The sequence below is a fragment of the Carcharodon carcharias genome, chromosome 5 (assembly GCF_017639515.1).
Source record: "Carcharodon carcharias isolate sCarCar2 chromosome 5, sCarCar2.pri, whole genome shotgun sequence".
In the NCBI taxonomy this organism is placed as follows: Eukaryota; Metazoa; Chordata; class Chondrichthyes; order Lamniformes; family Lamnidae; genus Carcharodon; species Carcharodon carcharias.
Genome location: NC_054471.1, coordinates 65,073,344 through 65,095,297, shown reverse-complemented (window position 1 = coordinate 65,095,297; position 21,954 = coordinate 65,073,344). Strand labels below are relative to the sequence as shown.

The window sequence follows — 21,954 nt, the reverse complement described above, 5'->3', positions numbered from 1 at the left end:
GACTCCTCAGATACTGAAGCAGTCCATGTCCAAATGCAACAAGACTTGAACAATATCCAGACTTGGGCTGACAAGTAGCAAGTAACATTCGCGCCAAACAAGTGTCAAGCAATGACCATCTCTAACAAGAGAGAATCCAACCATCACCCTTTGATGTTCAATGGCATTATCATCACTGAATCCCCCACTATCAACATCCTGGGGGTTAGCATTGACCAGAAACTGAAATACCATGGCTACAAGAGCAGGTCGGAGGCGAGGAATCCTGCAACAAGTGATTCACCTCCTGAAGCCGGTCCACCATCTACAAAGTTCAAGTCAGGAGTGTGATGGAATACTGTCCACTTGCCTGGATGAGTGCAGCTCCCACAACGCTCAAGAAACTCGACACCATCTAGGACAAAGCAGCCCGCTTGATTGGCACCACATTCATAAACATTCACTCCTTTCACCATCGACGCACAGTAGCAGCAGTCTGTACCATCTACAAGATGCACTGCAGGAATTCACCAAGGCTCCTTCAACAGCACCTTCCAAACCCATGACCACTACCATCTAGAAGGACAAGGGCAGCAGATACATGGGAATACCACCACCTGGAAGTTCCCCTCCAAGTCACCCACTATCCTGACTTGGAAATATATCACCGTTCCTTCAGTGTCACTAGGTCAAAATCCTGGAACTCCCTCCCTATCAGCACTGTGAGTGTACCTACACCACATGGACTGCAGCAGTCAAGAAGGCAGCTCACCACCACCTTGTCAACGGCAGTTAGGGATGGGCAATAAATCCTGGCCCAGCCAGCAAAGCCCATGAAAAAATAAAAAGCTCAAGTATTATTGTCAACTAGAATTAGCTAATATAGCATAAAGAAGTAATAATGGCCCAGATTTTCCTGTCAAAATAATGGTGAGACTAATGGTGCTCCTGTGATTTATATGGAAATGGTGCAGCAAATTCAGGCAAGGGGCAGATGTGCAGGTGAACTCAAATATCCATAGGTTGCTGTTTGAGTTGCACCACTTCACCATTAGCTTCACAGAAACGACATATCGCTGTCTAACTCACCATTGAAATCCTGGAACCCCCTCCCTAACAGCACTGTGGGTATACCTACACCACATGGACTGCAGCGGCTCAAGAAGGCAGCTCACCACCACCTTCTCAAGGGCAATTAGGGATGGGTAATAAATGCTGGCATAGCCAGCGATGCCCACACCCCATGAGTGAATAATTTAAAAAAATTGAAATGGATTGAATGGTATGAAGTTGCTGTATTTTCGCAATAGGCATAAACTAAAATTGCCACAGAAAGTTAAATCTTGTCCATTCCAGTACTCTTTAATGATGTGGCAATTAATAATTACTGGAAATGAACCTTTTTGACATTGAAAATTGGCTATTAAATGAGTGAAGTCTCATTGCTTCAAGTATTAATTGTTGGAGATTTTAAAAAGTCAAATTTAAGTATTTTAAACTTTTTTTCTCTCAATGCAGTCTTTCTTTTCCTATCTTTATTTCTTGTTCTGTAGCTGATTTGACATTGAATTCACTCATTATAATTTACACTTCCTTTCTCAGTCCTTGTGCTATCTAATATTTTAATCTCTCTACCTGATTGATGAAGGAGACACACAGTTGCTTGTCCTCTTCACTCAGTCCCAGACACCCATACTGTGATATTATTAATTCACACTTCCAGATGTTTAAGGACCAAAAATATTTTGAGCTGAAGGTTGCAAGGGCAAGTTTAACAAGCAGCAGACATCATTAAGATAAAAGTAAAATACTGTGGATGCTGGAATTTTGAAATAAAAACAGAAAATGCTGGAAAAACTCAGCAAGTCTGGCAGCATCTGTGGAGGGGGAACAGAGTTAACGTTTCGAGTCCGTATGTCGTCTTCGTACAGACTTGAAACGTTGGGTAGACTTTTGCGGTCAGCGGGCTTGGGACCGGGCCCGCCCGCTGACGTGTTGGGCGGAACCCCCAACATCATCCCGCCCCATGTAAATTTTCAGGAAGGTGGGGGCCCAGCAAAATCAGCTGCGGGCCTGCCGACCTGTCAATGGCCAATTGAGGCCATTGACAGGATCATTAAAACAATTAAAGGACCTGCTTGTCCAACATTAAGGTTGGTGGGCAGGCCAGGAGTCCCGGCGGCAAATAGAAAAAAATTTAAAAACGCTGCATGAAACCTCATCCTGCCGGTGGATGAGGTTTCATGCAGGGTTTTTACATTTTTAATAAAGTTATTATGTTAATTATGAACATGTCCCATCTCATGTCACATGAGAGGGACATGTTAGAGAATTTTTTTTCTTCTCTATTTTTAATAATCTTCAAAGTTGAAGCGATCTCCATGAGGCAGCACTTAGCCTTCCGTGCGCATGCGGGAAAGAGCGCACTCTTGCTTTTGGGGAATTCCACCCCCCCCACCCACCCGCACAGGAAGTGCATAGCGCTGCCCACCGGACGTCACGCTGGGTGGGCCTTAATTCGCCCGCCCACTTAAAATGGCAGCGAGGCCCGATTCTCTGTTGGGGATCGGCTCCCTGCCCGCCGGACATGGGTCGTGCCCGCTAGGCAGAAAATTCTGCCCGTTAACTCTGTTATTATCACTTCCTTGTCCATAATACAATCTACTATGGATGAAGAAAGTATGAATGTGCATTCATGATTTCAGCATATCCTAAAGCATTTTAGTAAATGTAGCACTTTTGAAGTGTAGTCACAGTTACAATGCAAGGAAACACGGAAGTCAATTTATACACAGCAAGGCCCCATAAACAGCGATAAGATAAATAACAAAATCATTTTTGTTTTTTTGTGCTACCTGTTGAGTTATACATGTAGAGCAGGACGCCACCCTATGATTCTTTGAATAATGCCATGGAATCTTGTACATACACCTGAGGGGACAGACAGAGCCTGCTGAATGGCTGTTCAGGAGACAGCACCTCTGACAATGTAGCGGCACTGGAGTCTCAGCCTAGACCTTGTGCTCAAGCCTGTGCTGTGGAACTTGAACCCACAGCTTTCTAATTCAGATTATATTGCTGCAACTAAGCCAAAGTAGATGTTTATCTGAAGACGTTAGGGAATGAATAATAATACTTTTTGTCTAAGTCTACGAGGAGACAAGCTATTACGCTGACTGTAAACAGTCAAGGTATTTTGCCATATATGACCATTCTGATGAAAGGTTATCAACCTGAACCATTAACTCTGTTTCTCTTTCCACAAATGTTGCCTGGCCTGCTGAGTATTTCCAGCATTTTCTGTTTTTATCACAGATTTCCAGCATCCACAATATTTTGCTTTTGTGAATAGAAATGTATATATATATCTCCTGTTGATATTGATTTTATAATTGTCAAGGAGTTCACTGGAAACAAAAAGCCTGGTAATATTGCATGCCTGATGTTATTCTAATATCCATTTTGTTCCCTTCCATAAAATCAATAATGCTCAGGTAGTACATGACAGGATATTGTAAAGCAGAAACATAGTTGTTGTGAAGTAATGGGAAGGAAAATAATTGTAAAATTCATTTCCTTATGCTGAATATAAGCAATGAGCATTACTCCTCTGTAGATGTATCTCATGCTCAAGATGGAGAATAGAAATATCCCCATTTTTATCCTTGTAGTTTGATATCATCTGAACCCCTTCTTTTGGATATCCAGACTTCTTGCTAGTGAATGTATCCTTCACGGCTTGCATAATAACTTTGCCCCATAAAACTTTAAATAGTGGCATTTATACTTGAATTTGCCCACTGGCTAAATTCATGATCATGCTCCATAGCCTTTCATATGTGCAAACTGATATTTCAACACACTTTTAAATTTAGTCTCACATCCATGGGCTCCCTGGGCTTCCTGAAACTCATCATTGAAAGCAAGGATGAACATAGCAGCAATTAAGCTGGCTGATTAAAATGGAAAATTACAATAAATACTGGGATGCAAGTGTCACTGGCAAGGCCAGCTTTTGTTGTCCATCTCTAATTATCCCATGTCTGATTAACATTTCCAGGTCCTTCTTTTTCTTGTTGCCTCTGCTTCTAGCCCAAACCTCCAGGTACCCACAGTTGGACTTAACCCTCTCTGATCATTAACAATAGCAGTTAGGCAGTGATGAGCCACCACTTTTAACTGCTGCAGTCCATATGTTATAGGTACACCCACAGTTCAGTTAGGGAGTTCCAGGATTTTGACTCAGCGACAGTGAAGGAACAGCAATATAGTTCCAAGTTAGGATGTTCTGTGAATTGGAGAGGAACTTGCAGGCGGTGATGTTCGATGCATCTCTTGCCCTTGTCGTGGTTGGTAGAGGTCACGAGTTGGAAGATGCTGTTGAAGGTGGCTTGGCAAGTTACTGCAATGCATCTCGTAGATGGGTACGCCCTGCTACCACTGTGTATCGGTGGTAGAGTGAATGAACGCTCAAGGTGGTGGAGTTAGTCAATTAGATAAAACAGGCTGCTTTGTCCTGGGTGGTGTCCAGTTTCTTGAGTGTCTTTGGAGCTACACTCATCCAGGCAAGTGGAGAGTATTCCATCATACTCCTGACTTGTAGATGGTGGACAGGCTGTCAGGAAGTGGGTTACTGGGCACAAAATTCCCAGCCTCTGATCTGATCTTGTAGCCACAGTGTTTATATGGCTGGGCCATTTCAGCTTCTGGTCAATGGTAACCCCCAGGATGTTGATAATGGGGGATTCAGTGATGGTAATGCCATTGAATGTCAAGGAGAAATGGTTCGATTCTCTTTTGTTGGAGGTGGTTATTGTCTGGCACTTGTGTGTTGCAAATATCACTTGGCACTTTCAGTCTAAGCCTGAATGTTGCCCAAGTCTTGTTGCATATGGACACAGACTGCTTCAATATCTGAGGGGTTGTAAATAAATTTGACCACTGTATAATCATTAGTGAGCGTCCCCAGTTCTGACCTTATAATGGAGGGAAAGTAATTTACGCAACAGTGGCAAGGGAGTGAGGGGGTGGGTGGTGCGGTGTGGGGAAAGGGCGACATAGTGGTAATGTCACTGGACTAGCAATCCTAGCAATCCAGAAGCCCAAGCTAATGCTCTGGGGGCATCTCATCACGGCAGCTGTTGGAATTTAAATTCAGTTAATAAATCTGGAATATAAAGCTATTCTCAGTAACGGTGACCATGATAACTATCATTGATTGTTGTAAAAACCATCTGGTTCACTAATGTCCTTTAGGGATGGAAATCTGCCGTCCTTACCTGGTCTAACCTACATATGACTCCAGATCCAAAGCAATGTGGTTGACTTCTAATTGGCCTTTGAAATGTTCAGTTCAAGGGCATGTAGGGATGGGCAACAAATGCTGACCTTGCCAGTGATGCCCACACCCCATGAAAGAATAAAGAAAAAAAGCAGAAAATAGTTGAGCCTAGGACACCACCCTGAGAAACTCGTGCAGTAATGTCCTGGGGCTGAACTGATTAGCCTCAATCAACCATAAACATCTTCCTTTGTGCTAGGTATGACTCTAACCAGTGGAAAGTTTTCCCGGTGATTCCCGTTCACTTCAATTTTGCTAGGGCTCCTTAATGTAACACTCAGTCAAATGCTGCCTTGGTGTCAAGGGCAGTCCCTTGCACTTCACCTCTGGAATAAGGCTCTGTTGTCCATGTTTGGACCAAGGCTGTATGAGGTCAGGAGTAAGTGGCCCTGGTGGAACCCAAACTGAGCAGGTTATTGCTGTGTAAGTGCCGATTGATAGCACTTTCCATCTCTTTGCTGATGATTGAGAGCAGACTGATGAGATAAAATTTGTCCGGAATGGATTTGTTCTGCTTTTTCTGGACAGGACATATGTATTACATACACATTGTTAGGTAGATGATGTAGCTGTACTGGTGCAGCTTGGCTAGTTCTGGAGTACAGGTATTCAGAACTACAGCTGGGATGTTGCCAGAGTCCATAGCCTTTGCTGTATCCAGTATCTTCAACTGTTTCTTGACATCACCTGGATTAACTGAATTGGCTGAAGACTGGCATCTGTGATGCTGTGGGCCTCCGGAGGAGGCTGAGAGGAATCTTCAAGCCTTTGTTTCTGGCTGAAAATGGTTCCAAATGCTTCAGCCTTGTCTTTTGCACTAATATACTGGGTTCCCCTATAATTGAGGATGGAGATAATTGTGGAGTCTCCTCTTCCAGTGATTTGTTTAATTGTCCACCAACATTCACGACTGGATGTGGCAGGACTGCAGAGCTTAGGTCTAATCCTTTGGTTGTGGGATAGCCTAACTTTGCCTATTGCTTGCTGCTTCCGCTGTTTGGCAGGCAAATAGTCCTTTGTTGTAGGTTCACCAGGTTGGCATCACATTTTTAGGTATGTCTGATGCTGCTCCTGGCATGATCTGCATTCCTCACTGAACCCTGGCTTGTTGGTAATGGTAGACAGGGATATGCCAAGCCATGAGATAACAGATTTTGGTTAAAGCTTCTGCTGCTATGGTCCACAGTACCTCATGGATGTCCAGTTTGAGTTGCTAGATCTAGCACAGTAATGGTGGCGAACAACATGATGGAGGATATCCTCAGTGTGAAGATGGGACTTGATCTCCGCAAGGACTGGGCAGTGGTCACTCTTGCCAATATTGTCATGGACAGATTCATCTGTGACAGGTAGATTGGTGTGGATAAAGGAAAGTAAGTATCCTCCTTTGTTGATAATCTCACTACTTGCCACAGGCCCAGAATGGCAGATATGTCCTTCAGGACTCGGCTACTTCTGTCAATACTGAGCCACTCTTGGTAATGGACATCGAAATCTCCCACCCAGAGTGCATTTGATGCCTTTGCTACTGTCAGTGCTTTTTCCAAGTGATGTTCAACATGGAGGAGTACTGATTTATCAACTGAGGGAAGGCAGTAGGTGGTAATCAGCAGGAGGGTTCTTTGCCCATGTTTGGCCTGATGCCATGAGACTTCATGAGGTCTGGAATCAATACTGGGGACTCCCAGGGCCATTTCTTCCTAACTACATACTACTATGTCATCACCTCTGTTTGGTCTGCTAGTGGGACAGGACATAACCAAGGACGGTAATGGAGGAATCTGAAAAATTGGCTGTAAGTCGAGTTGAGTAGGACTATGTTGCTTGACTAGTCTGTGTGACAGCTCTCCCAGTTTTAGCATACGTCCCAGATGTTAGTGAAGGGAACATTACAGGGTTGACTGGGCAGGGTGCATCTTCGTCATTTCCTGTGCAAAGATCAAAGTCGAGTTGACCGTCTGGTTTTATTCTTATTTGACTTTTCTATAGCAGTTTTGTACAACCGAGTGGCTTTCTAAGGCCATTTCAGAGGGCATTTAAGAGTCAGCCACATTGCTATGGGTCTGGAGTCACACATAGGCCAGACTGGGTATCGACAGCAGCTTTCCTTCCCTTGGATGTGTTTTTACAACAATCTAGTAGCTTCATCCCTACTGACATTAGTTTTTTAAAATCCAGATTTATTAATTAATTGGATTTACATTTCACCAGCTACCTGGTGGAATTTGTATTCCTGTCTCCGGAACTTTAGTCCAAGCTTCTAGATTACTAGTCAAGTAACATTACCAATGTGTCACTGTTCCTGTATTCCTGCACTATGCTACTGTACCATTGCTCATTGCTCACATCTGCTTCCTTACCTGCGGAATGTTCAACGGTACACATCTTTCCTGACCTGGTTAGGTCATTAAAGCACTTCTTACATTGAATCCAAGAGTGTGGCACAATATCTTGTTACTGACCCCCTGGGCCACCTCCAGCCAAGCCACTTTTATCGCAGCAGCAAGCTTCATCCTTCTGTGCTGCAGAACAATATCTTCCTCTGGCTCTTCATTGACCCCAGCAGTAGATCAACTAATGGACATTTACAACAAGGCACAGCCCTTGATGGCCCTAAATTATTATTATTATTATTATTATTATTATTGTTATTATTTCCCTCCTCCTCCTTCCTGGCAGTCCCAACTCCATCTTTCACCTCACCACATTTCCTCTTTCTCTGCGTAGCAAATGATTATTCCATTTCAATCCCTTCACAGCTACTTTCTTCGATGCTCTCACAATCTTCACTGACTCCCAATGTGCTGGTTCCTGATTTTCACCTTTCTCATTACTCCACATGTCCATCTCAGCATCCACATCTCATTAGTATCCAGTCATTGTGCCTCTCTTCTTGAAGTTGCCCAAGTTCCTGCTCCATATAGCAAAGTTGGTCTCACAACTTTAGATTCTTCCTATCAGTTTCAGCGTCACTTTTCTATCACATAACACTCCACCACAATTCTTCCACTCACTCCAACCAGAGCTAATCCATTGCTTGACTTCCATTTCCATACTTCTATCTTCTGCCACCACTGACCCTAGGTCCTTGAGACTCTTCAAGTGTTCACCCATAATCTTTACATCTTCACGCTGATCCTTTTTCCTAGGCTCAAACTGACAGTCCATAAATTCTGTCTTTGGTCTACTGATCTTCATACCACTGTCTTCCAGTGTTTTTATACAGTTCTCTAGATACTCAGTCATGTTCTCATCATCCTCACCACAATAGCTCAATATCATCTGCAAACATCATTGACCATAACACTCACTTACTCAGTTAGAACATGCATGACAATCAGGAAGAGGAAGGGGTTCAGTGCCAGTCCTTGGTGCCATCCAATTTTAGCTTTGATACTTCAGCTCTCCCCTACACTGCTTCTTACTCCTGTCTGGCATTCCTTGTACATGTCCTATAACAGTCGTACATGCTTGCACATCTCCAGACTTTCCCCCCTAGGCACCCGACCATAAGCTTTCTCTTGATTGATGAATACAATCTTCATTTGCATTGGCCTTCCCAATATTTCCCCATCACTTGTTTCAGAACTAAAATGGCATTAGTGGTGCTTCTTCTGGGCATGATTCCGAACTGACCTCCATGAATTTCCACTATTTTTCTCCGTCTCTGGTCCATGGCTGTCTTCCATATCTGAAGGTATATGGTAGGAATTTAATTCCTCAGTAGTTTTTGCAATATTGAATGTTTTGCTTTCCTTTGAATATTGGCATCAAAATGCTTTCCCTCCATGCTTTTGGGATTTTCTCTCTTATCATAACACAATTGAGTAGCTCGTTCAGGACCTGTGTTCACCTAGGCAGATCCATACATCTGCTGGTAACTCATCCAGTCCTAGTGTTTTGCCGTTTTTGTTCCTTTCAGTGCTGTTCCAATTTCTTCCAGATTGATGCTAGTTGTTATTCCTTGATTTGCAGCTGCATCTTCTGTTTTTGCTATTCGGTTTTCTTCATCCAAACGCCAGTTAAAGTATTGGTGCGATCTTACTTTAATTTCATCCTCTTTCACTAAGGTTACTTCACCAGCACCCTTGTACATACCTAAGTACATTTCCCACATCCTTTGTTAACCTATCTTTCACAGCTGCTTTTCTGAAAATATCCTTTTGTCCCTTTTTGAGATCCAAAATTTCATATATTTCTTCCATGGTCATGATCTTCTCTAGCAACCACTTTCCTTGCATTCCTTTCTGCCTCTTTTTTTTTTTACTTTATCTTCTTTGAGCCCTGACAGTTCCTAACAGTTCCTTCTTTTCTTTTACTGCACTTTCTGCATTGTCGTTCCACTGCCAAGTTTATTGACCAGCCTTTCACTTTCTCCTCCCTGATGATCTTTTATACACTTCACCAGTTTTCCTAATCAGGTCGGCCACCAAGTTCCACCAGTCTTCAACTATGTCTGTCGTAACTCCTTCTATTTCTCTTAGCTGTATCTCCATCCACTGTCCGGATTTCTCCTTCGCTTGCAGATCTTTGAGCTTCCATCACCTGATATTCTGTCCCCCTCTTGCCTGCTGCCATTTTGTTTTCTTTGCAAGCAGCTCTGCCAATAGCACTCTATGTTGGGTGGGCAGTGCCCTGCTTGATAAGACTTTGCAGCTTTTTGCTTCCTTTGCATGGTGTTTTCTAATCATGATGTAGTCCCATTGTGTTTCCCTGCCGCAGAGTCGTGGATTATAAGGTGGTTTCTAAGTTTTTGGTACCAAATGTTTAGTATTACCGGTCGGTATGACATGGCAAACTTCAGAATCTTGACTTCTTCTTCATTTGCTTCTCCAAAACCGTGTTCACCATGGGTAACATCATATCCTACTCTTTCTCTCCCCATGTATCCATTTAGGTCACCTGCCACCTCTACCTTGTCACTGCTTGGTTTTGTTTGAATTGCATAGTCCATCTGTGTGCAGAATTCTTCTTTCTCCTCTGATCCACACACGCTCTGTGGTATATAACAAAGGCCTGTGTTCCAAGTTCTAGCCCCGATTTAAAGCTTTACTTTGATGATCCTGTCACTGATTCTGTCCACTGCCAGCACCTTGTCCTTCATTTCCTTGCTTAGGAAGGATGCTACTACCCCAATACCATTTCTTTTCCCATCCTATCCATGATAGTAAAGTTTCAATCCACGACCAATTTCTCTTGCTTTGCTGTTCTTCTACTTTGTTTTCTGGAGACCCTAATTTTTTATTTCTTTTCTCACCATCAGGTCAATTACTTTACTGTTTCTCTCTGTCAGCTACTGACATTTAGACTTCCTATTTTGAGTTTGGTCATCTTTTCACATCTCCTTTGGACTTCCTTCTTTTTCCATCCTTGTCCATTGTATGGTAACCCTTAACAAAAACAGAATTACCTGGAAAAACTCAGCAGGTCTGGCAGCATCGGCGGAGAAGAAAAGAGTTGACGTTTCGAGTCATGAGGACTCGAAACGTCAACTCTTTTCTTCTCCGCCGATGCTGCCAGACCTGCTGAGTTTTTCCAGGTAATTCTGTTTTTGTTTTGGATTTCCAGCATCCGCAATTTTTTTGTTTTTATCTCTGTATGGTAACCCTTGCCCACTCCTCACATTCCCGCGCATCGCTTGCAGTGTGAGCCCTAACGTGGGTCCAATATCCATTCATATCAACCATCATTTGGATTTGGTGGGTGGCTTACAGCCTGATTTACCTAGGCTTAGAACCAGCACTGATATGCACTGATTTGCCTGCACCAAAGGCTGGGTTCTTGACTGCCTGACTCCATCCTGAAAATTTTCCCTCACTTTGTTCAAACTCCTACCTTCTCCAAATCCCATCTTTGGTTTGGCCCTTTAAATGTTGGAGCTGAGATAATGTCTTCATCATTGCCATGTAACTGGCATTTAACTTGGAATTAAATGATAATAAAGTGATTGCAGTAAAGTGCTACAAATGGACACGCTGAATTTCCTTCTGTGTTTCCAACTGGATGTCGTTCATCCATTCTGGAGGTGCCTGTGTGTGAATGTTGCAGTCAGCAAGTTCAAAAGATGTTTAAGTATTTTTCTTTGACCTTGGATTACTTTTGTTAAGTGTAGGTTATACTGAAATTCGCCGACTGTGAATATAGCCCAATTGTGAATTGAACCAGAATTATTCACTTGCTCCTTTTTTTCTGCTAACTCTTGCATCTTTTAGTGCTGACAGAGCTGATGTGCCTGTCTCTTTTGTTTTTATTATCATCTGGAGGGTTGTTTGAGTATTATAATGTTTCTTATTTCTATGTATCAGTTTATTCATTTAGTTGGACTGCCAAAGCTGTGCATTGCTTGGGCTTTAAAAAAAATCTTTAATTCTTACTGCTTCGGAATCATCCAGCATCCTGGTGCAGGAATGTCAAAGACATCAAAGAAATGTCATTAGGATGCTTTCAAGCACATGTAAGAGGAAGCATGGTGTTGGGAAAGAGTAGATCGCTTATGGTCACCTGGGTCTTTGTTATAATAAAATCGAATGTACCTCATTTACCCTCCTTTTTCACCCACAAATTATTCATGACTTTCTTGTTTAGTGCTTTGTTATTTCGATAGCATCAATGCTATCCTGCGGGACAATGGCTATCCTGATCGGATCTATTCACTGTGTATCATGCACACTCGGAAACGGGCCAAAGGCTGCCACTTTTAGACTTGAAAAGTGCCCGGTCTACTTCAGATTACCCTGGAAAAGCGAAGTATCACAAGAATTTGAATAATATGTTTTGGAAGCCATTTCATGCTGCTACTATGCAGTGGTATTTTCCATTAACAGGATGCTGCCATCAGTAAGAAAAGACGTCCTGCCCGTTACGCGATTTAGCAACATTGTGTATGAATTTCAGTGTCGGGGCAATGCAGGTACATAGGCCATACGCCCCAGCAATTGACTGATCAAGTCAAACATCATGTTCCTTTGCTTGCTTGTAATAGACAGAGAACAGACCGTACTCAACCAGCACATGCTTGTAAAACCCAAAACAAAACTTCTACTGTTGGATGTGATTCAGTGATTGGGCAGCACTTGCTGAACAATCCTGAATGTGCTAATAGCTACAATAACCTGTCCTCTTCTAAAATTAATTTTTCATATCAGGTCATATGGGAGTTTTGTTTACTCTCTCTCACTCTCTCGTGTCGTTTTAATTACTGCGCCCGAGCTGCAATTCTTAAACAATTTTAGATTCTTAAACAACTTAAGATAATCAGTGGAGTTTGTAATGTATCCCATATACACCTGATAGAAGCAGCAAACGTTCATAAGCATGGACCTGCTCTGCAAACAAGAAGAATATATTCAAGCCTTGTGCCTTTTTTGAATTGCCAGGGAGCTTAGGGAGCCTATAGTTCCCCACTGCTTTCTCCTTCTCAATGCTTTAGCTAATCAGGGTTAACTTGCCAACTAATTAGCACCCTTTCCTCATGTACCATAAATTGTTGTGATCGTTTGAAATTTGGCATTCTTATGTTTGTCTTGATGAGTGCAAGACAAAAAGCTACAGCAACATGTTTCTCTTTTCAGCAATATTAAAATCTGTTATTTATAGATGTTAGATCATGGTTAGAAGATCGTGCACGTGTTTGGTGCTGATTTCTTAACTCTAGTGATGATTATTAGCACAAGTATTTAGTAGCAAAGAGGTCTGAATTGTTGATATTCTAGGTGAGGTTCAAATCTAAGGACTGTTCCTTTATTTGAAGGTGGAGGAGCAAAAGGATCAGCATTAATGTGTATGGCAGGCTATGTTACACAGAACTAGTATGTTCTCCAATACCTCTTGCAGCAGACACTGGGGACACACTGACTACATATCATTAAAATGATCTACTCCATGTTGTTCTGCCTCCACCAAAGACAGGTCCACATCCCCAACAATGTCAAAGTCCAGCCCTTTTAGTGTGGCGAAGTTGTAGAGGGCGCATTAGACTACAATTGTGTTTGGCACACCAGCTGAAGCATACAACAGAGCCTTCCTGACCAGTTTAGACAGTGAAAACATGCCTTTAAGGCCAACTGGGGCTCGTGATCAATCTGGTAGAGGCTTGTTCCTCTCCTGTTGTCAAAGCACTGTTAGTGGTGCCATTGCCCATGCTTTTGTCACCCACAAACCATCTGCTGAAATGATTTTGTTACTTCAAGAGGTAATTGAGAGCCCAAATTCAAAGGATGAGTGCATTGTAACAAATTATAATGTATCCTGCATTGATTCCTACAATCCTTTGCATGTGGCCACATAGCCTATATGTTGTGAGCATGGATTTTTAAAAAAATATTTGGGGGGTATACTGTGTTATTCTGTAAAGAAAGCTGGGTGTCTTTGTGTGTATGTGATTTAATTAAGCTGGGAAGAGTTTGAGAGGAGTCAGGTTGTCTGGGGGTTTGGAAACATGAAAAGGATAGAGGTGTTAAGTTTGAGGTACAAATAAATAGGTTAGATCTAAAACGTACATTTTTAGATAAGTTGAGAGTTTGTTTGAATATCAAAGGGGAGTCAAGTGTAACAAGAAAATGTTTGCATCTTGCAGGAATTCATAGGTAAACAAGTAGTGAGGATATGATATTTTATTGACCCAAAAGCAAAGACAAGATGGAAACATGAAAGATCTTACATTTGGAAGGATTTGGGTTTCAAAGGAGTTTAAGAACAGTAGAAAGAAGATGAAAGGGGAAAAAGTGTATTAGAGTTACTGTGGATAGCTGTTGAGTTGGAGAAAGAGCTGGAGATACTGGAGCTGTTTGTGATAGCTGGAGTGCTGGGCTGGAGGAGGATGCAGTTTGAATCACCCATCCAGTCAAGCCAGAAAAGTCTTAGGCTGCAGCAAACAGCTTTATTCTGAAGTGGAGTCCATCCAGAGTGGAAGAGGATAAAGATCACGTGGTGCACCTTTATTGAAGCTACAGTTTGCCTTATGTAATATCACTGGATTTCATAGTTAAACACCTGTGAGGAAGTGTTGCCTAGAAAGTGGTTACTTATGGGTTTGACCAAGTAGAGAGTTTTTGGGGAAATGTTTTGTAAGACTAACCTTAACTGTGTAACTATAATCTTGTGTGCTTAAGTTTTCTTCTTTTTAGTTAACAAAACTTTTACTTTTATTTTTTAAAAAGCCCAAAAGTGTTGCTGGACCTCTTACTGCTGAGATCAGTATGTCGTCTTCTCGTTATCAGGATACCTAAAAAAAAAGGTTGTGGCCTGTAAGGCAAGTTTCCCTCTGGGATTTGTTCGCACAGCAATTAACACCGGCTGTCACCATAACAATGTTCGGAGAATGGAAGCCTTTCCTTTTAAGGAGAGAGTTTGCTGTAGGAGCTCAAAGGTAATGTGGTTGCTACCTAGCCTGGACCGTGTGAAAGACAGTGACCCCATAAAACTGCATCACTGTGTCTTGCTGCTTTCTGCTGTAATAGAAAGGGATGAATTCCCAGCTTATCAGAAAGTATTAGTCACCTGATGGAAGCACACTCATACTGTGCTCAGCTGGAGATTAGAGATTCCCTGTGGTTGTCTGAGATGACGCTGTGCCATAGTAGGAGAGTGTGTTCATCACCTTTGTAACCACAGAGACGTAGTGTGGGCAGATTCTCTTCCCTGCAGGTTCTCACAAAGTAGATGGCAGCACTACCCTGTTACCTGTCTGATAAAGTGCACTCTTGTACACATCTCCTCTCTAAAGTCTGCATAAACAGCAAGAACAACATCAAGATTCATATAACACATTTACCATGAAATGTCCAAGGGAACTTCACAGAGATTTGCTACTAAGTCATGCAAGGTGATGCCAGGGGAGATGACCAAATGCTTGGTCAAAGAGGCAGGATTTAAAGAGTAACTTAAAGGTGGGAAGAGAGGCAGAGATGTTTAGGGAGGGAATATCAGAGCTTAGAGCCTAGGCAGCAGCAGACACAGTTGTCCATTGGTGGATCAACTAAGTCAAGGATGCTCAAAAGGCCAATATTAGAGGAGTGAAAATATCTTAGAAGGCTGGAGGAGATTACAGAGATTGGGAAGGGCAAGAGCATGAAGGATTTGGAAACAAGGATGAGAATTTTAAAATGGAGACATTGTTTAACCTGGAGCCAATATAGGTTAGTGAGCACAGGGGGTGAGAGGTAAACATGACTTGATGAGACTAAGAACACGGGAGGCAGAGTCAAGTATATGAAGGATCAATAGTGGGAGGCCTGCTAGGAGTGCATTGGAAAGTGCATTGGAAGAAAGGCAGAGAATGACTAAAAGGTTAACCAGGAGAAAAAAATTAGAGTATGAGAGGAAGCTAGCTAAAAATGTAAAAACAGCAAGAGTTTCTACAGGTATTTGAAAAGGAAAAGAGTAAGTAAAGTGAGTTTTGGTCCTCTAGAGAGTGACAGTGGGGAGTTAATAGTAGATAATAAAGAAATTAAAAGATATTTTGCTTCTGTGTAACATTCCAGTAATAGCTGCAAATCAGGAGGTGGAAAGGAGAAAGGAACTTGGTGAAATTGAAATCACTAGGGAAACGGTACTGAGCAAATTGATGGGGCTGCTGGCTGGCAAGTCTCCAGGTCCCGATGGACTACATCCTAGGGTCTTAAAAGTGGTGGCTAATGAGGTAGCCGATGATCTGGTGTTAATTTTCCAAAGTTTGCTAGATCCTGGAAAGGTTCCATCAGACTGGAAAGTAGCAGATATAACCCCTCTATTCAAGAAGGGAGGGTGGCAGAAAACAGGAAACTATAGGCCAGCTAGCTTCACGTCGAAGGTGTTAAGAGTCGATCATTAAGGAGGTTATAGCTGCGCATTTAGAAGAGCTCAAGGTAATCAGAAAGAATCATGGTCTTGTGAAAGGAAAATCATGTTTCACCAATTTATTGAAGTTTTTTGAATAAGTAACATGCGCAGTGGATAAAGGGGAGCCTGTAGACGTGCTGTACTTGAATTTCCAGAAGGCATTTGATAAGGTGCCGCATCAAGGGTTATTATGGAAAATAAAAGCACATGGTGTAAGGAGTAACATATTAGCATGGATAGAAGATTGGCTGGCTGGCAGAAAGCAGAGTGTGCATAAATGGGTTTTTTTTGGATTGGCAGGTTGTGATGAGTGGAGTCCCACAGGGGCCTCAACTTTTTATGATTTACATCAAAGACTTAGATGATTGGAGTGAAGACACGGCAGCTAAATTTGCAGATGATACAAAGATAAGTAGGAAAGTATGTTGTGAAGAGGACATGAGGAGGTTGCAGATGGATATAGATAGGTTGGGTGAGTGGGCAAAGATCTGGTAAATGGAGTTTAACGTGGGAAAATGTGAAGTTGTTCACTTTAGCAGGAAGAACAAAAAGGCAGAGCATTATTTAAATGGAGAACGGCTGCATAATTCTGAGGTGTAGAGGGATCTAGGTGTTCTAGTACATGAGTAACAAAACGTTTGTATGCAGGTACAGCAAGTAATTGAGAAGGCTAATGGATTCAATCTTTTATTACGAAAGGGATTGAACATAAAAGTAAGGATGTTATGTTTCAGATATATAGGGCATTGGTGAGACCGCACCTCGAATACTTTTGGTCTCCTTATTTAAGGAAAGGTGTAAATGCATTGGAGGTTGTTTACTAGATTGATACCTCAAAGGAGGTTTACTAGATTGATACGTGGAATGAGTGGGTTGTCTTATAAGGAAAGGTTGGACAGACTGGGCTTGTTTCCCCTGGAGTTTAGAAGGGGTGATTTGATTGAAGTATATAAGATCCTGAACGGCCTTGACAAGGTGGACATCGAAAGGATGTTTCCTCTTGTGGGTGAGTCCAGAACAAGGGAGCAATGTTTTAAAATCAAGGGTTGCCCTTTTAGCACAGAGATGAGGAAACATTTTTTCTCTCAGGGGGCTGTGCAACTTTGGAACTCTCTGTAGCAGAATGTGGTGGAGGTGGGGCCATTGAATATTTTTAAGGCAGAGGTAGATAGATTCTCGGTCTGTCCGCAAGCATGACCCAGACCTTCCTGTCGCTTGCCATTTTAACATTCTACCCTGCTCTCTTGTCCATACGTCTGTCCTTGGCTTGCTGCATTGTTCCAGTGAAGCTCAATGCAATCTGGAGGAACAGCACCTCATCTTCCGACTTGGCACTTTACAGCCTTCCGGACTGAATATTGAGTTCAACAACTTTAGTTCTTGAACTCCCTCCTCCATCCCCACCCCCTTTCCATTTCTTCCCCCTCCCTTTTGTTTTTTCCAATAATTTATATAGAATTTTTCTTTTCCCACCTATTTTCATCATTTTTAAATGTATTCCACCCATGGTTTATTTCACCCCACCCCCACTAGAGCTACCTTGCTTGTCCTGCTCTCCAATCTTAATTAGCACATTCTTTTAGATAAATCACCACCTTCAACACCTCTTTGTTCTTTTGTCTGTGACATCTTTTGGTTATCTCCTCCTATCACTGCTTCCCCCTCCCCCCTCCTTAAACCAGCTTATATTTCACCCCTTTCCTATTTCTATTTAGTTCTGTTGAAGGGTCATGAGGACTTGAAACGTCAACTTTGCTCTTCTTCGCCGATGCTGCCAGACCTGCTGAGTTTTTCCAGGTATTTCTGTTTTTGTTTTGGATTTCCAGCATCCACAGTTTTTTGTTTTTGTTTTTGTTTTTATAGATAGATTCTTGTTAGGCAAAGGAATCAAAGGTTATCGGGGTTAGATGGGTATGTGGAATTCGAAACACAAGAAGATCAGCCATTGAATGGCGGAGCAATGATTGAATTCTCTCTTGTTGGAGCTGGTCATTGCCTGGCACTTGTGTGGTGCGAATGTCAATTGCCACTTGTCAGCCCACACCTGGATCTTGTCCAGGTCTTGCTGCATTTGGACATGGACTGCTTCAGTATCTGAGGAGTCACGAATGGCGCTGAACATTGTGCAATCATCAGTGAATGTCCCCACTTCTGACCTTATGATGGAAGGAAGCAGCCGAAGATGATTGGGCCGAGGACACTACCCTGAGGATCTCCTGCAATGATATCCTGGAACTGAGATGACTGACCTCCAACTCCCACAGCCATCTTTGTTTGTGCTAGGTATGACTCCAACAAGTAGAGAATTTTCCCCCCTGATTCCCATTGACTCCAGTTTTGCTAAGGCTCCTTGATGCCACGCTCGGTCAAATGCTGCCTTGATGTCAAGGGCAGTCACTCTCATCTCACCACTGGAGTTCAGCTCTTTTGCCCTTGTTTGGACCGAGGCTGTAATGAGGTTGGGCGCTGTGTGACCCTGGTGGAACCCAACTGAGCGTCAGTGATCAGGTTATTGCTAAGCAAGTGCCGCTTGATAGCACTGTTGATGCTCCCTTCCATCACTTTACTGATGAGAGTTGACTGATGGAGCGGTAATTGGTTGGGTTGGATTTTTCCTGCTTTTTGTGTACAGGGCATACTTGAACAACTTCCACATTGCCGGGTAGATATCATTGTTGGAGCTGTACTGGCACAGCTTGGCTAGGGGTGCGGCAAGTTCTGGAGCACAAGTCTTCAGTACTATTGCCGGAATATTGTCAGGGCCCTTAGCTTTTGCAGTATCCAGTGCCTTCAGCCATTTCTTATGGAGTGAATTGAATTGGCTGAAGACTGGCATCTGTGATGCTGCGAACCTCCAGAGGAGGCCGAGATGGATCATCCACTTGGCACTTCTGGTTGAAGATTGTTGCAAATGCTTCAGGCTTATCTTTTGATGTGCTGGACTCCTCCATGATTGAGGATGAGGATATTTGTGGAGACTCCTCCTCCAGTGAGTTGTTTAATAGTCCACCACCATTTATGACTGGATGTGGCAGGGCTGCAGAGCTTAGATCTGATCTGTTGGTTGTGGGATCGCTTAGCTCTGTCTATCACTTGCTGCTTATGCTGCAGGGCACGCAATAGTTCTGTTTTATGGCTTCACCAGGTTGATACCTCATTTTTAGATATGTCTGGTGTTGCTCCTGGCATGCCTTCCTGCACCCTTCTTTCAACCAGGGTTGATCCCCTGGCTTGATAGTAGTGGTAGAGTGGGGGATATGTCAGGCCATGAGATTGAAGATTGTGTTTGAGCACAATTCTGCTGCTGCTGATGGAGCCTCATGGATGCCCAGTCTTGAGTTGCTAGATCTGTTTGAAATCTATCCCATTTAGCATGGTGGTAGTGCCACACACACAATGGAGGGTATCCTCGATGTGAAGACGGGACTTCATCTCCACAAAGACTGTGTGACGGTCACACCTACTGATGCTGTCATGGACAGATGCATCTGCAGCAGGCAGGTTGATGAGGTTGAGATCAAGTATGCTTTTTCCTCTTGTTGGTTCTCTCACCACCTGCCGCAGACCCAGTCTAGCAGCTATATCCTTTAGGACTTGGCCAGCTCGGTCAGTAGTGGTGCTTCCAAGCTACTCTTGGTGATGGACATAGAAGTCCCCCACCCAGAGTACATTCCGCATCCTTGCCACCCTCGTTGCTTCCTCCAAGTGGTGTTCATGGAGGAGTACAGATTCATCAGCTGAGAGGAGAGCATGGGGGGTGGTGCAGGGTCTCATGGCATGAGTCTTCATAGGTTCTGGAATCCAGGACAACTCCCTCCCAACCTTTTCTGTCAGGTATGATTCCCTAAGTGTGACTATATCAGGCTTTTGTTTGACTAGTCTGTGAGACAGTCCTCCCAATTTTGGCACAAACCCCCAGATATTAGTAAGGAAGACTTTGCAGGGTTGACAGGGCTGAGTTTGCTGTTGTCATTCCCGGCGCCTAGGTCGATGCCAGGTGACCCATCTGGTTTCATTCCTTTTTAGCAGTTTGGTACAACTAAGTGGCCATTTCAGATGGCAGTTAACAGTCAGCCACATTGCTGTGGACCTGGAGTCATATGCAGGCCAGACCAGGTGAAGATGGCAGTTGGCAGATAAGTTTTTATGACAATCAACAATGGTTTCATGGTCATCATTAAGCTTTTAATTCCCAATTTTTATTGAATTCAAATTCCACCATCTGCTGTGGTAAGATTTGAACCTTAGCCTCCAGAGCATTAGCCTGGGTCTCTGGATTACTAGTCCAGTTGACAATTCAACTACACCACTGCCTCCCCTTATATTTAGTTATATTGAACCTCTATTGGTCGTGTGGTTAATCCTATTCTCAATGGTGGAATGAAAATGGTTGTTTCCCCACTGTAACTTATCTTATTGATGTTGAGCATGTTACACCTATCTGCTCCTTTTAGAAAGGTATCCTTGTGATACTGGCTCTACAGCTACTGATCCATTGGGGCTGACTCTGATTGTAGTGTTGGATCACTTTATTGACTGTAACTTGTTTCTGTATCACAGAGGCATTTGGCATTGTGATGAATAAAATGAACAGATGTGGCTCTTATTCTGGGCGACTCTTAAGAGAGACTAATTTGTGTTCCAACAGAAGGATTTTTGATTATTAGAAAATATTGACCTTGTATGTGATCCTCTCGTTCACGATATTTGCTTTTAATACTTTATCAAAAATATTTTTCTAATTCCTTCATTTTGATGAGAGGTGTTATGGCTATGAGCACTTGTCATTTGAATAACTTTTTAAAAAACCCCAAAGTTTATACATCCTCTTCCTCATCTTTCTTTCTCAGTAAAATATTGGGTGTCTTTATAAAAGCTATACTGTATCTTACAGAGACATATCCCTTCAAATTAAAAGCTTAGTTGGCAATGTCATTTGTTCAGTGGATTACATTCAAGAGGATCAGAATTACAGAGACTTCCAGTTCATAGTGCCGCATGTATGTAATAATTCTTTGTGTGGAAGATACTTCACAATGATGTAGGATTACAGTCTTGCTTAAGGGAAAACATGTATCATTCTTGAAAATGTCATCATGCTGTTGCAGAGAGGAACTGGGCTCCTAATCTTCAGCCTATGAAATTCAATCATGTCCTGTCTACAGTTGCTGAAGATCTGATGGCCACAAAAACCATATGTGCCATCCCATCACCAAGAGACTAGTGACACTTCTTGGTGCAGAGAGAGCACTGGTTTTAATTGAAGTGAAGCAAGGATAATTTACACCCATGGGCTGCCTTATAAAGATTCATGTGCCAACAGAACAAAAAACCCTGGCAACTTAACTTGTAACTGTTTGCGAACTTGGAGTGGTGGCTGCAATAAGTTAAATATGTGTTGACATTAAAAGACAAGGGCCACAAAATTTGGCTCTTCAGCAGCTATTTTTTTGGCACTGCGAGTGCCACTTTGCCTCCACAGCATTTGCACACGTCTAGTGTAAGCTGTGCCAGCCGCCATTTTCTAGTTGTTATGGCGTGTGCAGGGACTATCCATCAGAAGTGTGCAGAGTAGGCAGATGGTGACGTTAGTCAGCATGTAACACTGATTTGACACAAACACTGCCATTTTGAGCTCAAGCCTCTGGCTCATCCTGTCTTTAATACATGCACAGCTGAACATGTGCTCAGCAGCAGGAAAGACGACCCACTAGCGCTATTTAAAGGCACCATCAACTACTTGTTAAAAGTAAAATACTGCAGCTGCTGGAAATCTGAAATAAAGACAGAAAATGCAAAAAAAACTCAGCCGGTCT

At 42.7% G+C, this 21,954-nt stretch overlaps 1 protein-coding gene across 7 annotated transcripts in view; it reads left to right on the top strand.

Annotated features, from left to right (window-relative positions):
* Positions 1-21,954, top strand: part of ube3d (ubiquitin protein ligase E3D) — a 217,819-nt gene that overhangs the window by 178,731 nt on the left and 17,134 nt on the right. The window contains exon 11 of one of the 7 annotated variants that reach the window (XM_041188677.1): positions 14,479-14,670. The exons of the other annotated variants lie outside the window; for them this stretch is intronic. Coding sequence (XP_041044611.1) covers positions 14,479-14,547 — 69 coding nt within the window. The 3' untranslated portion in view covers positions 14,548-14,670. Of the gene's footprint in view, positions 1-14,478; positions 14,671-21,954 lie in introns of those variants that run through there. 7 annotated transcript variants of the gene reach the window in all.